Source organism: Schistocerca piceifrons, chromosome 8 (assembly GCF_021461385.2).
Source record: "Schistocerca piceifrons isolate TAMUIC-IGC-003096 chromosome 8, iqSchPice1.1, whole genome shotgun sequence".
Lineage (NCBI taxonomy): Eukaryota > Metazoa > Arthropoda > Insecta > Orthoptera > Acrididae > Schistocerca > Schistocerca piceifrons.
The window spans coordinates 56,717,688-56,735,749 of record NC_060145.1 but is presented as its reverse complement, the minus strand read 5'-3'; the positions used below and the strand labels follow the sequence as shown (position 1 = coordinate 56,735,749).

At 44.0% G+C, this 18,062-nt stretch overlaps 1 protein-coding gene across 2 annotated transcripts in view; it reads right to left on the bottom strand.

The window, feature by feature from the left end:
* LOC124711336 (fatty acyl-CoA reductase wat-like) overlaps window positions 1–18,062 on the bottom strand; it is a 273,938-nt gene that overhangs the window by 47,586 nt on the left and 208,290 nt on the right. For both annotated transcript variants that reach the window (XM_047241370.1, XM_047241371.1), the window contains exon 6: window positions 7,611–7,720. In XM_047241370.1, the coding sequence (XP_047097326.1) occupies window positions 7,611–7,720 (110 nt within the window). The remainder of the gene's footprint in view (window positions 1–7,610; window positions 7,721–18,062) is intronic.

The window sequence follows — 18,062 nt, the reverse complement described above, 5'->3', positions numbered from 1 at the left end:
CGGCGGGGTCAGGGATTTTCACCTGCCTCGAGATGACTTGGTGTTGCTCTGTCGTCGTCATTATCATCATTCATCCCCATTACGGTCGGAGGAAGTGAATGGCAAACCATTTCCGCTAGGACCTTGCCTAGTATAGCGGTGCGGTTCTCCCGCATTCTCTCCTACGCTCTGTCAAGGAGTAAGGGACTTCATCATCAGCCAGAAAGGGTCACCATAAAAGTAGGTGGCGGTGTTTGTGCGAGACATTACGGTAACTATCTTGGACTAGAAACTTTTCGACCACGCTCGTATAGGAATAAATCTGTTGAGGAAGACAGAAATTGGAATACATCCAGCAAATACTTGTCGAGGAAGGTTGGGATTGCTGCTTTCAGATGAGAAGGCTGACAGAGGAGAGGAATCTGCGTCGGGCCGCATCAAGCTAGTCAGTAGATTGATAAAAAAAATGGTAAACCAGATGGGACCATTAGTTATAGGTTATGAGAGAAGAGACCTCTGCAGATGCTGGAACTAATAGGATAGCGGATTTTTTGCCGCACAGGTTTATAAACTTTCGGACGATTAAGATACGGTAGTAGTGTCTTAATCAAATGCCGAGAAGCCATAAATACAACTTTCCTGCATTCTGTTGAAACCCACTTCGTGGAAGAAAATTATTTACTTTTATTAACAATGCTGGAGATTCCATGGGGCTATTTATGGACAATCTGTGTTTATAGAAAGGTTGTAACTACAGAAGACAATTGCAGAATGCGAGAAGACCAACATACGATCGATTATTGGTGCACCAACTGGCAGTTGATCCTGAACTAAATAAGTATAACTGATTCGTGACTTTCTGTTGCTGGACTAGTGTGTCTCATTTGCTAACCATAATTTGACTGATAAACAGTGCTGGCTGAATTTAGTTCACTTCACAAAATAGCGATAATCGTTAATAAAAGTGCAATGAATAACGGCAGTGATTGCCAGACAAAGGCATCTAACTCCATATTAATTACTTTTTCTTGGTAGAGATCTTGCATGAGTGCATGATTTGCCAAGCTGCACAGGCCATGCCTCTGGCTCTGTGCTGGAAGGACCCCTAGCGGCTGACGATTGCCTTTTCAGAAGACCTTGCAAGCCCCGGCCACTGTGAGGGAGCACGTATCGGGTTCCGGGCCTCACTTCTGTCAAGGCTGATGATGAACAGGAACCTTCCTGCCAGTTTCACACGATGCTTTGCGCTCTGCGTGACGTGGATACAATTCTGCACTTACAGAAATACTTAACGTTGTATGACAAACGCCTACACGGGGTAGGAAGCCACGAATTTTACAAGCAAGTGCGTCTGGGCTCAGCAAAGAAACTTTGCGTTGAGCTGAGGCAGTGCTTTCCAGGAACGCTCTGCAAGGAGCAGTCAGAGATAGATAACATCTTGCCATGCCATGAGATGTGGCTGGCCTGCTTTGTGAATAGAAATTCTTTTCCCCTTCGGCCACCTATCTGTCGACACTTTTACTGGATGATCCCTGGCCTAAAAAGTAGTGAGAGGCTTCCTTATCGGCTGACCTACACAAACTGTAGAGTGGGAGAAGCCAACATGACAGTTTTTGGGAACTGCATACACGGAGCAAATTGTTTTGGCTGAAACGTCAAGTATGCTGGAGGCTGGGAGAGAAACTCAGAATTGTTTAAGAGCTCCTAGACTGGGTGTGTAGTGTTTTGTTAATGTTATAAAACTTTAGCATGGAGTGTTCACTTTCTAACGAATATGTAATTGACTGGTGCTTTGCAAATACAATGACAGTGGCACTCTATAACTGTGAGGAATTGTAGAATAGAGAACAGAGACGTCACTTGACGTCAGTTCTTGGTAAAGGACACACTTCCACTTCTGAATTGCCCACGAGAGGGAGAACACAACACTTGGGGGGGTATCCATTCTCAATAGAGGAAAGATTTCACTTCGGGTCTGAAACGTGAGCACTTGATTGAGAGACTTCAGACTTCGCTTCACGCATCAGAAATCTGAGTGAATGTGGTGAGAGAACTCAGCGTCGGCGAGCAGGCTGCAAGAATGGACGCCCTTATATCGCTCTGCTGTTAGGGTAGGCACATTTCAGGAAACAGTACTTTCGCAAGCGTCTGCAACATCATCACGAATCAATTCGAAATGTTAATTGCATGTGTAATTCTTTCTTTCTTTTGGTGGGCATAGGCAATCACTGTGTGATAATCACGGAGTTAGCTAGCCGTAAATCTTACTTATCCAATCTCTGCTGAGGTATTCTTGTATTAGCTCTATAGTGGTCCACGTCAACTGTCACTGCTTTTGATCAAACCGATACAATAATAGTTGCAGTTGTTTCAAAGTTAGCTGTTTATATACAGCTTCTGCGAAAATGGCCACTACAAGAAGTGACAATAATAGTTTGTTATTCATGTATGCCAACAGAGAATGTTGCAATAAATAGGGGTAAACGTAGACCACGGTCACTATTTCATTTCATAGTTAGATGAACACCGGGTTTGTTATCTTGTGTAAGTTACAGCACACATCTCTCATGTTGTCTGGGGCCACCCCCTTCCGTTGTTAATTATCTGTTGCACGACGTCTTTTTCGTTAAATGTTTGTGTGTCCATGGATAGTGATCAGACTACAGGCGCGGTTAACCAGTGCTGATCGTTGAAGGTGCATCCGTAACCTCGGCTGAAGCATTGCTCATAAATATGCAAACAGATCCACTACTGTTCGATACACTATTGGCGACAAGTCACTAGGAGTAGCAGCTACCGTAAAACGTCGAAGAGTAGCTGGAGCTACTTAAAGTTGAACGGTCACCTCAAAAAGATAGCAGGAGAAACTGATGACAGGTTGAAATTCATTAGGAGAATCGTAAAGAAATGATATATTTATTTATTTATCGTTTTGCACAAACACTTCATCATGTCTGTATTACTTCACGGCCCACAACATTAATGTGACCACCAGCCTAAAGCCTCAACAACCACCTTTTGCAGTGCAGACCTACAGGAAGAGATTGGTTGAGGTTGACAGGGACGTGGAGCCATGCCAACTCCACTTCCATGGGCAGCTGCGCTACGTTTCTCAGTTGATGTTCCACGGTGCGAACCGTCCGATCGAAGTGATCACACAGATTCTCAACTGGGTTTAAATCCGGGAAGTTTGTTGGCCAGGAGAATGCGCTAAACTCGTTCTGATGCTCTTCGAACGACGTCCGTGGACTGAGGGCTGTGTGACATGTTGCATTGTCCTGCTGATAGATGTTATCATGCCTAAGAAAAAACTACCTACATGTAGGGGTGGACGTGGTCCGCAACGATAGATGCATACTTGTGTTGCTCCATTGTGCCTTATAGAATGAGGAGATCAACCAGGGATTGCCACATTTACGTTCTGCACACCACAATACTCCCTCTTCCGCCTGAGCCCTTCCTACGTTTGTTGCAGGGCCGAACACACCAATGGCCATATGTCCGATGGAGTGTAAAACGTTATTGATCTGAAAATGCCACCTGTCGCTACTCAATGGACGTGTAGTTGTGGTACTGGCATGCAAATTCCAGCCTTTGTCGCCGACGAGCAGCAGTCAAGGTGGGTGCATGAACCAGGTGTATGAGGCGGAGGCCCACGCACAGCAACGTTTTCTAAACGGTTGTTGAGGAGATACTGTTGGTAGTCTCATGGTTCACCCGAGTGGTCAGTCGCTCAGCAGTTGCATGTCTATTCGCCCTTATACAGCTCCGCAGCCGTCGTTCGGCCCTGTTATCTATGGCCCTTGGTGTGCCACAGTTGCCTAGGCGTTTTTGTTTTGTGTAGCGTCATTTTGCAATGCACCGTGTACCTTAACCAGTGTGGCATGTGAACCTTTAAAAAGTAAGATGCTTCGGAAGCGCTCCCTTCCTTGGCCTGAAAACCAATAGTCATGCCTTACGGGGAGGTTTACTTTCTTTGGTCCGAAAAAAGCATGTTCTTTGAGAATTTGTTCTCGGGATGTGTTATACATATCAATGTCAAATTTGGTCAAAATATTTATTGATATTTCCTCTACAAATTGGAATTTTTTTTTTACCAGAAATGTCGAAAAGCAAAGGCGGAAGTGCCGTGGAACGAAGCAAAAATTCGATGTAGACGTCCACGCGCGGTATGTCACAGTTCAGCCGGCTCGTCTGAAATCAAAACTGAGTTGACGTTAGCGAAGTATATAAAGTTCTTTAAGAGTTGTACCTCGCTTAAGTTATTTGGACCCTAGGAAACAAAATGACAGCCATTTTAAAAAAAAAATAGGATTTTTGGTTCAAATGGCTCTGAGCACTATGGGACTTAACATCTGTGGTCATCAGTCCCCTAGAACTTAGATCTACTTAAACCTAACTAACCTAAGGACATCACACACATCCATGCCCGAGGCAGGATTCGAACCTGCGACCGTAGCGGTCGCGCGGTTCCAGACTGAAGCGCATAGAACCGCGAGACCACCGCGGCCGGCTAATAGGATATTTACATCGATTTTTCGTCTTCGACGGCCAAGTAAAAATATTTATAGTTGATGGATCGCAATAAGTGGTACACCCCTAGACAATTTAGTTAGCTTCCTCGGAAACAAATAATATTGCCAATCGGTTCAGTACATTTGCAGTTACCATACCGCGCGATAAAAAAAAGCATTTCAGGAAAAACGCGTTTGTAGTTTTGACTACATATAAATGCAATATTATGCAACTCCCGTTCAATCTGCTATTCCGGGTCCATAAACTAGTCCTTCCTCTGCCTCGCAGAGGGCTTTCTGCTCGATCTGGGCCATCCTGCGCTGCTCCAGAGCCGCTCTTACGGCCCGTGACAAACGGTTTTCGGCCGTTTGAATCCGGTGGTCGTCCGAATGCTTCGCGAACTGCGTCAAATAGACTCCCAGGGTGATGTCCATTGTTCTCATAGTCTTCAGAGTTCCTGAATACCATTCGTTGAAGCTGCTCACTGCCAGGAAATTCGCAATATCCACAGTCTTCGCACCAGAATGCAAATGCTTGGGGGCTAAACTTGGGCGTTCAAACTTTCATTTGAATTTTGTGTGTTTCCTCCCAAGCACCGGTACAATAACTCGTTCTCCGAAAGAAAAAAAACTGGTGCGTGAAAAAGGCCGATTCCAGGCAGGTGCATTTTTTTGTTCAGCCGCGAATAACGAACATTTCCGTTCCGTATTCGGAAAAATCGTTTCAGGGGTGGATTCTAAACACTTTTATGGATCCAAAAATGCAATTTAAAAAACTCGATTTTTTTTAACAAAAGACAGGAAGTCGAATAAATCGCTCCTTTTCCGCAAAACGCAGCAACTGCGTTTGGTGAGAGGACGGAACATTGACAGCTGTATACACGAGGTTTATGATGAGGAAAAAATTGTTGCAGCTAATACACAGCAAAGATTAATGTACTCAATTGTAGCCAGAGGGTCTGAAAGGGATAAACAAGACTCAGGGTCAGAGAGGAAGGGAAAAAGGACACGAACGGAGAGGGAAGGAGGAAATAGACATAGACAGAGAGGGAAGAGAGAGTGGAGAAGGTGGTGAAGAGAGAGGGGGGGGGGGCGGGGGAGGAGATGGACGAAGACAGGAGGTGGAGGAGATGGACATAGGAACTACATCCACATCCCTTATTTATTCAGGAACTGAAAAGCACTGCCGGGTTCATCAGTATGATACACTTGGCACGTAAATCAGTGAACGTAATCTGTAAAATGAGAGAATAAACAGGAATAATAAAGTGAACAATAAGACGAGAAATTGAAGGAAAATTAAAATTAGCAACAAAAATTGAGCATTAAAATGAACAATAAAATAGCTAATAAAAAGAACAATAGGATGAACAATAAAATGAAAAATAAATTTATACTGAAAAAGTTGACTGGATTAACGGAAGATGGCCAGCGAGTGGCTTAGAAAACACTTGTTCTAACGATTCTTGGGTGTTGTTCATCAAATGAGAGCAATATTAAAGAAGTTCCATCGAAGAGCGGCGCGTTTCGTCACGGGATCGTTTACTCAGATCAAAAGTGTTACGTGGCTGCTCAAAAGAACCTAGTGCCAGATTTTCATGAAAATTAGTTCTTCAAACAAAATTTGTACTCAGCGTTTAAAAATTAATAGGAGTGAAGATTGACGCATTGCTATTCTGAATCCATGAATTCACGAGATACTGATACAACAGTAAGGAAAGTCGAACAAAGCGAGATGCAAAAATTTACAAAGCAGAACTGAAAATATTCACTAAACACGATGTTCCACTTTATGCAAAACTAACGCACGTGGATGGATGTTACCTTCTTTAATAAATGACAAGTTTCAGTAACACTTTCGGAAATCAGTCCCTCAACCAGCACACACATCTGCCTCAGACAACGCTCGACAACCAAGCCTACCCTTTACGGTGACTGACTACTTGACAATATAAACTTCGGAATCCAGAGAGTCTCCTTTTTTACATCTACTCAGGAAAAGTGTTTACGCTGCCCAGTATCACAGTCAAAACCGCCATTTCTCATAACGTAACAATCTTTCATATACAATAATATTGTACTGTTATTCAGTGCAAATGCGACAAATCATAATTGACGTCTCAATCAAACTGTCTGTAATTGTAAATACTCTAAATATTCATTACGTTTGTCAATATGTTCCACGCGTTCCTTGCCTGTAAAACGTGAGAAAAAACCGATGTAACTAAAATGTTCTTGTGTATCTATGTGGACAAAATATTCTGTGATGCGTTGTAATTAAACAACTGACTACATATTCCTGACATGTGGCTGGTGGGAGCAGCGACCGACACGTTTACGAAAATTTTTTTTATTCTTTTATCGTATATTGTCAAATGCTTAACGTTTTCGGCAAGTACCATCATAGATCCTTTCCATGGTCCAAAATCAATCTCTCTTACCCCGGTAATTGTGTTAGTACGAACCGATTGTTAATTCAAAAAAACATACACGCTACTTTGGACTAAAGCAAATGAAATTTCTAAATAACAAACAATATAAAAACAGTTAATGTAATTCATAGTCACTTGTCACGGATAGTAATATTTAGAGTGGCATTCAAGCAACACTTCTCACAAATCATTAGTATTCTCCTCCTCTAATTTGACGGGGCTGTCCACCTGAAGAAGAGGAAATAAATCCTTCAAAACGAATCGTGGAACTAATAAACCAGCCAACAGTTGATGAGTGCAACAGCTACACGAGATAGAACTGTATTCAAGACTATAGGAATGAGAACTATGCTTCATTGTATCTAAAATTCATTCACTTTATGTAGGTTTAAAATCAGAGGTGGCTATCTACGGTTTTTACACACAGCACACGCGTATTGATTGATGTACGTTGCTTGAGTTTCAAGCTGGCTAGATGAAATCACTGCCATTCTTGGTTTATTGACATTTAGAAGAACGATCTACCAACTTCCTTTCTTGAACTTCAAAGAGATAGATAATACAACAGTATTAACAATACATTACGTTCTGGAGTATAACGACACTGTTTAGTGCTTTAAATAACTTCTGTACTGTTAATTACAACACTGACGTTACATCCATGACTGACGTTGTGGATACTTACCCATAGCAGGTCGGATAACTGCTATCGGAAGATCTGAAAATTCCTGGGACACCATTTCTTCCGCCACTGCTTTCGTGAAGACGTATGTGTTCGGGTAGCCACCGAGTAACCTTAAAAAAGACGAAGAAGAATGTAACAATTCGATACAGCTCGACGCTGTCGATCTGTGAATAAGATAGTGGCTTACGGGATACTGAATCCGCATTTTAGAAACTCTTCCTATAAGAATTTATTACAGTTGCTATCATTATCATTTAACCTAAATCCTACCGCAAACTTCACAACTTGGGTAGCAAAATCTCATAAACAGCCTTTGATAATACCTTTATAGAAATGTATAATGAACAAAATTATGTTACAAAACCAGCAGTAAGTGATAGTTGTGATATGTAGGCCAACTGTTAATACACTCCTGGAAATGGAAAAAAGAACACATTGACACCGGTGTGCAGACCCACCATACTTGCTCCGGACACTGCGAAAGGGCTGTACAAGCAATGATCACACGCACGGCACAGCGGACACACCAGGAACCGCGGTGTTGGCCGTCGAATGGCGCTAGCTGCGCAGCATTTGTGCACCGCCGCCGTCAGTGTCAGCCAGTTTGCCGTGGCATACGGAGCTCCATCGCAGTCTTTAACACTGGTAGCATGCCGCGACAGCGTGGACGTGAACCGTATGTGCAGTTGACGGACTTTGAGCGAGGGCGTATAGTGGGCATGCGGGAGGCCGGGTGGACGTACCGCCGAATTGCTCAACACGTGGGGCGTGAGGTCTCCACAGTACATCGATGTTGTCGCCAGTGGTCGGCGGAAGGTGCACGTGCCCGTCGACCTGGGACCAGACCGCAGCGACGCACGGATGCACGCCAAGACCGTAGGATCCTACGCAGTGCTGTAGGGGACCGCACCGCCACTTCCCAGCAAATTAGGGACACTGTTGCTCCTGGGGTATCGGCGAGGACCATTCGCAACCGTCTCCATGAAGCTGGGCTACGGTCCCGCACACCGTTAGGCCGTCTTCCGCTCACGCCCCAACATCGTGCAGCCCGCCTCCAGTGGTGTCGCGACAGGCGTGAATGGAGGGACGAATGGAGACGTGTCGTCTTCAGCGATGAGAGTCGCTTCTGCCTTGGTGCCAATGATGGTCGTATGCGTGTTTGGCGCCGTGCAGGTGAGCGCCACAATCAGGACTGCATACGACCGAGGCACACAGGGCCAACACCCGGCATCATGGTGTGGGGAGCGATCTCCTACACTGGCCGTACACCACTGGTGATCGTCGAGGGGACACTGAATAGTGCACGGTACATCCAAACCGTCATCGAACCCATCGTTCTACCATTCCTAGACCGGCAAGGGAACTTGCTGTTCCAACAGGACAATGCACGTCCGCATGTATCCCGTGCCACCCAACGTGCTCTAGAAGGTGTAAGTCAACTACCCTGGCCAGCAAGATCTCCGGATCTGTCCCCCATTGAGCATGTTTGGGACTGGATGAAGCGTCGTCTCACGCGGTCTGCACGTCCAGCACGAACGCTGGTCCAACTGAGGCGCCAGGTGGAAATGGCATGGCAAGCCGTTCGACAGGACTACATCCAGCATCTCTACGATCGTCTCCATGGGAGAATAGCAGCCTGCATTGCTGCGAAAGGTGGATATACACTGTACTAGTGCCGACATTGTGCATGCTCTGTTGCCTGTGTCTATGTGCCTGTAGTTCTGTCAGTGTGATCATGTGATGTATCTGACCCCAGGAATGTGTCAATAAAGTTTCCCCTTCCTGGGACAATGAATTCACCGTGTTCTTATTTCAATTTCCAGGAGTGTACTAATCAGAATACAAAATCTACCAACTCTGACTTCAAGTGAGCAGTCAGTAAGCCAAAGATCTGTTATTTCAGGGAAGAATTCTGACCTGAACATGAATGAAACATATATTAATGAAGTTCCTACCTTATTTGAAAACTTTCACCCCAATGTAACCCACATTAGGCCAAAGCCCCCAAAAATACAAAAGAAGGTATACTACAGGACAAAAAGGAAACAGTATCTGCCAGAAACTGGAGGTTATAATTAATTACAACGCATATTGCAAAAGACTGTAGACAATAACGAAACATCAAAGCAAAGGTATTATGAGGAAAAGATATATCAGGCAAGAAAATAAAGACAATATTGGACGTAAATAAGGAGGGGGAGACAGCTAGAACCAGAGAAAATGAGCAGATAACTTCAATAGTAAATGATGTACTGGCAAGAGATGCATGTAGTGTTGCAAAATTTTTTAACAAATATTTCGTAATTGTTACTGAAAAGGTGGGGTTTTCAGGTTGAGTAATTGCTACCGGGGAATATTTCAGGCGACTCATCATAATTAACTTAGTAATACACTCCTGGAAATTGAAATAAGAACACCGTGAATTCATTGTCCCAGGAAGGGAAAACTTTATTGACACATTCCTGGGGTCCGATACATCACATGATCGCACTGACAGAACCACAGGCACATAGACACAGGCAACAGAGCATGCACAATGTCGACACTAGTACAGTGTATATCCACCTTTCGCAGCAATGCAGGCTGCTATTCTCCCATGGAGACGATCGTAGAGATGCTGGATGCAGCCCTGTGGAACGGCTTGCCATGCCATTTCCACCTGCCCCTCAGTTGGACCAGCGTTCGTGCTGGACGTGCAGACCGCGTGAGACGACGCTTCATCCAGTCCCAAACATGCTCAATGGGAGACAGATCCGGAGATCTTGCTGGCCAGTGTAGTTGACTTACACCTTCTAGAGCACGTTGGGTGGCACGGGATACATGCGGACGTGCATTGTCCTGTTGGAACAGCAAGTTCCCTTGCCGGTCTAGGAATGGTAGAACGATGGGTTCGATGACGGTTTGGATGTACCGTGCACTATTCAGTGTCCCCTCGACGATCACCAGTGGTGTACGGCCAGTGTAAGAGATCGCTCCCCACACCATGATGCCGGGTGTTGGCCCTGTGTGCCTCGGTCGTATGCAGTCCTGATTGTGGCGCTCACCTGCACGGCGCCAAACACGCATACGACCATCATTGGCACCAAGGCAGAAGCGACTCTCATCGCTGAAGACGACACGTCTCCATTCGTCCCTCCATTCACGCCTGTCGCGACACCACTGGAGGCGGGCTGCACGATGTTGGGGCGTGAGCGGAAGACGGCCTAACGGTGTGCGGGACCGTAGCCCAGCTTCATGGAGACGGTTGCGAATGGTCCTCGCCGATACCCCAGGAGCAACAGTGTCCCTAATTTGCTGGGAAGTGGCGGTGCGGTCCTCTACGGCACTGCGTAGGATCCTACGGTCTTGGCGTGCATCCGTGCGTCGCTGCGGTCCGGTCCCAGGTCGACGGGCACGTGCACCTTCCGCCGACCACTGGCGACAACATCGATGTACTGTGGAGACCTCACGCCCCACGTGTTGAGCAATTCGGCGGTACGTCCACCCGGCCTCCCGCATGCCCACTATACGCCCTCGCTCAAAGTCCGTCAACTGCACATACGGTTCACGTCCACGCTGTCGCGGCATGCTACCAGTGTTAAAGACTGCGATGGAGCTCCGTATGCCACGGCAAACTGGCTGACACTGACGGCGGCGGTGCACAAATGCTGCGCAGCTAGCGCCATTCGACGGCCAACACCGCGGTTCCTGGTGTGTCCGCTGTGCCGTGCGTGTGATCATTGCTTGTACAGCCCTCTCGCAGTGTCCGGAGCAAGTATGGTGGGTCTGACACACCGGTGTTAATGTGTTCTTTTTTCCATTTCCAGGAGTGTACGAATACAATTACATTAAATTCCTACGGCTCAGTGGCCGGGAGCAGGTCATTCTATAGGACGCTACTTCAGCGACTTGCGTGTCCCTAACCTACCCCAGTTATCCAACCGGAGAAAGACGACCTACAGTTTAAAGAGAAATCCGAGCCACATGTCGTTCCTGGCACATCGTCGAGAGGTGAAGGGAGACGGAAAATTTCCGTGATCTGACCGGGAGTCGTTCCCGGAGGCTGTCGGTTTGCAGGCATGCACTTTACCGCTAGAGCACCATGCCTGACAGTAATTTGAAGATGACCCTCACCACACCTGAAGTGGTAATGTACAGCATAAAATCTTTAAAATAAAACGGTATCAACATATCAAATTATTTGTATAACCAGTCGTTGTCACTGGAAAATTTCCCATTCAGCTACAATATCATGCACTTAAGCCTCTTTGAAAGAAAAAGAAATGAACAAATAACATCAAGTTTCAGTTGAGTTTCACTTTTGGGAGACTTCTCGTCTATTTTAGAAAAATTAATAAACAAAGCCAAGTGACTGTAGATAACACAGTTGTCACAGTCACAGATTGGATTTATGAAGGGTTTCGATTTTAAGTAGGCTAGTTATGCGTAAGTCCACAGCTCGTGCTCTTGCGGTAGCGTTCTCGCTTCCCGCGCACGGGGTCCCGGGTTCAATTCCCGGTGGGGTCAGAGATTTTTCCCTGCGTCGAGATGACTGGGAGTTGTTGTGTCGCCTTAATCATCATCATCATTCATCCCCATTATGGTCGGAGGAAGGCAATGGCAAACCGCCTCCGCTAAGCAGGAGTATGGGACCTCATCATCATCATCAGTTATGCATAAAGCGAGAATTTACTTTATTCGTTAGACTAGAAATTACAGACTGAAAAAAAATTAGCATATCGTGGCACAATAGGAAATGCTGCAAAATGGTTCAAAGTTTGTCTCACTGGCAGGAAAGAAAGGGTGTCAGTAGAAAAAAGTCCTGTGTTACCAGCCATCATCCAAATGGAAACTAATTACATGTGGTGTTCCAGGAACTAATTACATTTGGTGTCCCACAAGATTCCATCTTAGGGCCCTTAATTTTCTTGTGTCAGCGTACTTTCATTAGGAACATTACCGGATGCCAATTTTCATTTGTTTGCCGATGATATAACTATTGCAATGAATAACAAATAACGTATAGTATTTCGAGAGATCGGTTAATGGAAATCTTCAGGGATATTAATAAACGATTCCTTGCCAGTTTGTGTTACTAAACAAGGTAAAACACCCTGTGCGCAGTTCATTACACGTTGGAGGCTTTCTCCCAGTCCACTTCCAAAATATGACGACAAGAAAACAGAAAACGTTGACGGTGTCCTGTTTTTGAGATTGCAGCCTGATAATAAATTCAACTGGGAGGAGCATAATACTGAACTGCTGATCTCTGTTTGCAATGGAAATGTTGTAGGACTTAAGTGAAAAAAAGTAAAATAAAAGCTCGCGTCATCGTTTTCACTTCATAGCGTCACACGGAATAATTTTTTGGGTTACCTCATCAAACCAAGCTGAAGTTTTCCGCTTCCAAAAGCGTATAATGTGAATTACTTGTCGTCTGAAATCAATAAAATTCTGCAGAGGCTTGTGCAAGGTCCTGGTGATACTAACAACTACTTCCTACTATATTTATCCCATAATGAAAAGTCTCATAAATAATGTACCTCTTTTTTCAAACTAACTATGGAATCAATGGTAGAAATAAAAGCAATCTTCATAAAGATTTGAAGTCACTTACTCAGAAACTTGTCCATTTTTAACGAGCAATCATTATCAATAATTCGCCAGCTGCCTTAAGAAGTTCAATTACTAACGAAGTTCAGTTTAAGAAGAGTGTAAAGGACTTATTGGTGCATAACTCCTTCCACTCCATTGACAAATGTCTTAGTAGAACCTAATGGTTCACGTATTTTTAATTCAAATAACTTGAGTGTTACATAGGATCTGACTTCTGGATATTCTCATTGTAGTAATATGATGAATACAAATAAGAGTCGTAAAATGGTTTTGTTTTTCATACGTAGCTACAATAGCATAAGAATTATCATATGCACCGCCGCGTCCTGTACATTAAAATGTTTTGTGACTGGTTTATTATCCATTACAGTAAAACATGTTCAAGCATTTTTAACTTATTCCACGTCTAAGAGGACTAGTCAGCTCTGGGTCTGTGGGAGGTACATTGGTATACCTCTTTCTTTTCTTTTCTTTTTTTCAATTCGTGTTATGTATTCTGGTTCTATGATGTGGTCTACATCCATGAGGATCTCCTCACTAGGGGGTCTACGGAACAAAAAGGATCTCTAATCTTTGGATTCGGACTTTAATGTAGGAATCTGTGTGAGGGTCTTGGTGAATGATAGTGTTGCATATCGCAGAGCGGCAACGCCACGAAGTTGCAACGAAATGTCTGAAGACCTACAGAAATTTTACGATTGGTGCAGGGACTGGGAATCAGTAAATAAATGTACTGGATTATATTTCAATGTGAGGGTCGTTACTGTGAACAAGTGCTGTGAGTTGAGATTTTTCTGTAAGACTTTAGTTATTTATATCAACAGAAAACTATTTAGCTTCGACCATTAGTTCCTTATCTCAAACTCTACGATCACTATAACTTCGACATTAGCGTATCAACAAGGGCAGACGAAAAGAAAGCCACCATCTAATTATTGTGCTTTTTTCCTCATAGATGTGAGCTGGGATTGCAGTTTTAATCCTCCAAATATCAAAAATATTTCTTTTTTATTCTTTTACGACATTTCGTTTTATAGAGTACGTACGTCATTCTATGTCACTTTTACGACGTGGAATGTTTTTGTAACTTTCAACGTTTATGAATTGGGGAACACCAGCTGGAAGAAATTAATGTACATTTCGCCCATACTCTGAAAAGCACAGTGTATTGTGAAGTGCAAGACAGCACTTGCTTTACATTTTACGACTTGGTAGGGCTTTTTCTCGTTCTATTAGCGATTGGAGTGCAGGAAGAATGTTTAAATGTCTCTGCTCTTGACTTCAAGATACATACGGGATCAATCTATGTGGGGCTGTAGAATGTTCATAGATTTCTGACAATGCTTGATCTTGAAACTCTTTAGGTAGGAGAAGTTGATGTCTCCCAACTTCAGGTATTTCAACATCTCAGCGACGCTCTTCCAAGGGCCAAACAAGGCTGTCGCCATTCGTACTGTCCTTCTGTGTATGTCTTCATGTCCCCTGTTAAACATATTCGGCTATGTGCAGTATTTGAGGATCGGTCGCACCAGCGTTTTGTAGACATTCTGCTTTACACACTGATTGTCTTTTCCAACTATCCTACCAATGAACTGTCACTTACTTTACCAATTACTGAGCCTAGGTAAACATTCCATTTCGTTTCCCTGGAAACCATTACACCCAGAAATTTTTATGAGTTGACTGATTCCAGTTGAAGCTCTCTGATATTATTGACGTAAGATACTACGCTCATTTCTTGTCTGGGGTACAAAATTTATTTTTGACAAAGTTTATTTTTAATCAAGATTAAATTTAATTTTTTTCCATTCAAGCCCTGACTCTGTTACTGTTGTCAGAATAATGCAAAGAAAAAGAGCCGTCTTTAATTCGATAACGCGAATTTACGAAAAGATTTCGAGCGCTATAAATTCATCTTGAGGAGTTAATTATTGGTATTTCATCTTTATTTGGTCATACATTTTTACATTAGTTTTATTAAGTGTATATCAGCTAAAAGATGAAAACTGTGACTAAAATTGCTATTATTACAAAAACTAGTATTTGGTTCTACTGGTAGATATATTGTGATGTTGTTTATCTACATCTGCATACGAGGGCTATTCGGAAAGTAAGGAGCGATCGGTCGCGAAATGGAAACCACAATGAAAATCAAAACTGTTTTGCTTGCAACGATTAACTACACCTTCCAGCTACTTCTCTACATAGTCGCCGCTCAGACTTAGACATCTGTCGTAGCGTTGTACCAACTGTCCAATACCATCGTTATAGAAGACAGCCGCCAGTGCTTTCCGACAATTTTCTATTCCGGAATGAAGCTCGTTGTCTGTATCAAAATGTTGCCTTGATTGGCAGCGGTTCATCTGGGCAGAGATGAAAATCAGATGGGGCTAAGACGGGGCTCTGCAGTATGTGACCAAACACTTCCCATCAAAAACGCTGCAGGTAAGTCCTCACTGAACCTACAGTGTGCATGTCATGAAGAAGGAAATTCATGACTGTTACGTTATGTGGGGTTGCATGTAATCTGGCACTCATACTTGGCGGGAGACACTATTGTTCTTGAATCTCTACGTGCTAACTGGGTGCTCAGCACTGAAAAGAACAAAGTAACGCGATGGACAGCCATGCTAGAGACACTGCCCAACACATATGTACAAAGCTCCATCGGATTTTCACTGTAGTTTCCATTTCGCGGCCGATCGATCCTTACTTTCCGAACAACCCTCCAGCATACTCCACGGTGCAAGCAGATGGTACCACATACTACTACTAGTCATTTCCTTTCTCGTTACACTCGCAAATAGAGCGTGGGAAAAAAGACTGTTTAAAAGCTTCCGTAAGAGATCTAATTTCTCTTATCTTATCTTTGCGGTCAATACGGGAACTGAACGTTCGCAGCAGTAGAATCGTTCTGCAGTCCACATAGTTCCTCCTAGCTTTCCATAAATGGCAGACAAAGTGTGTTCTGTCTTCTCCAGGTTTCCTGAAAATTCTAACTGTACTTAGCTCGTTGCTAATTATTTTACCACTTTCGTCGTGTAGAGTCTGGTTTAAGTAAACTATGCATGTCCGCCTACGTACTGCGCGGTCAGTGTGTGGGAGATTTTTCTCCACGTGGGGACTGGGTGCTGTGTTGTCCTTACTTTCGTATTGTCACAATGGACATTACTATTGAGCTATTGAGATGGCTGAATGGACATGACCAGAATGTCAATCAGCTGATAAAATGATAACTACAAATAATGTGTGTGCTGTACGGCTTACGCCTGCAAACACAGGTATAGTCAGACTGTGTACCCGTACAGTAATGCGGGTTGCCTTCACGGACCGGCGAGGTCAGCTCATACAGTCCCACCTATCGCATCGGGAAAGGTTCAATCAGCAAAACTTCTTGGGGTAAATACTTGAAGCATAGTGGATGTTTACTAAATACACTGCTCAACAAAAGTTTGTAATCATCTTGGACAGTTTCCAGCCACTGGCTGGGTCTGTAGGGAACACAAGCCTCTCCATCGTGTTCTGTCTTTCCACCATTCCCCCTCTTCCACCTTCGTCCAGTTCCCTCCTCTTCTCATCACACATTCCTTCACTCCCTTCACCCATCTATCTCTTGGTATTCCTCTGGGCCTCTTCCCCTCCAGTGGCAGATCAAACATCCTCTTTGGAATTCTTCCCTCATCCATTCTCTTCATGTGTCCATACCACTGGAGTCTTGATTTTTCTATCCTGTCCTGTACTGGTTCTTCCTTTAGGCTTTCCCTCACATACACATTTCGCAATCTGTCTCGTCTTGTTACACCCAACCTGCTCCTCTGGAACTTCATTTCACTAGCCTGTATTCTACTTTTGTCGCTTTTGTGCATTACCCATGTCTCACTTCCGTATGCCAATATGGGGACAAAGTAGGTTCGGTATATAATTCCCTTGGATTTCTGTGGCACCTCCTTGCTCCAAATAAGCCCCCTAATGCATTTGTAGAACTGCGCTGCTTTTCTGCACCTTTCATTTATTTCCATTGCGTTTCCCCCCTTACTTTCAATCACGCTTCCCAGGTACTTGAAGTTCTCTACCACTTGTAGTTTTTCCCCTCCACAAGTTATATCCACATTTGGCCTATTCTTCTTCCTTGTTGTGACAATTATTTCACTTTTCTTTGCAGAGAAATGCATTCCATATTGTGCTGCCGTTGCCTCCCATGCATCTAACTGCTCTTGCACCTCCTTCTCGCAATTTCCCCATAACATCAGGTCATCGGCAAAAAGCACTGCTTTCATTTTATGACCTCCAATTGCATCTGATACTTGATGTAGGATTTCATCCATAACAATAATAAACAATAAAGGCGAAAGTGCACTTCCCTGTCGCAGCCCATTTTCCAGCTTGAACCATGCAGTACGTTCCCTCCCCACTTTCACACAACTCTCACTTCCCTCATACATTTTTCTGACTTTTCGTGTTATCTCTTCATCTATCCCTTTTGCGTTCAGCACATCCCAGAGCTTGTCCCTACAGATACTGTCATACGCCTTCTCAATAACTAAAAAGGCCATGATTAAGTCCTTCCCGTACTCATAGTGCCTTTCCTGCAGTTGCCTTACCGCAAATATGAGGTCCGTTGTTGATCTTCCCGGTCTGAAACCATACTGCTCCTCTTGCAGTCTACTTTCAATACTGCTTCTTATTCTCTTCTCCAGGATCTTTTCATAGATTTTTCCACAGTGGCATAGCAGGGTGATTCCTCTGTAGTTCTCTCATCTCCTTTTATCCCCTTTCTTGAAGATCGGGACTATAATTCCTTTCTTCCAATCCTCAGGAATTCTGTTCTCCTTCCTTTGTAATACTATCCCAAAATGT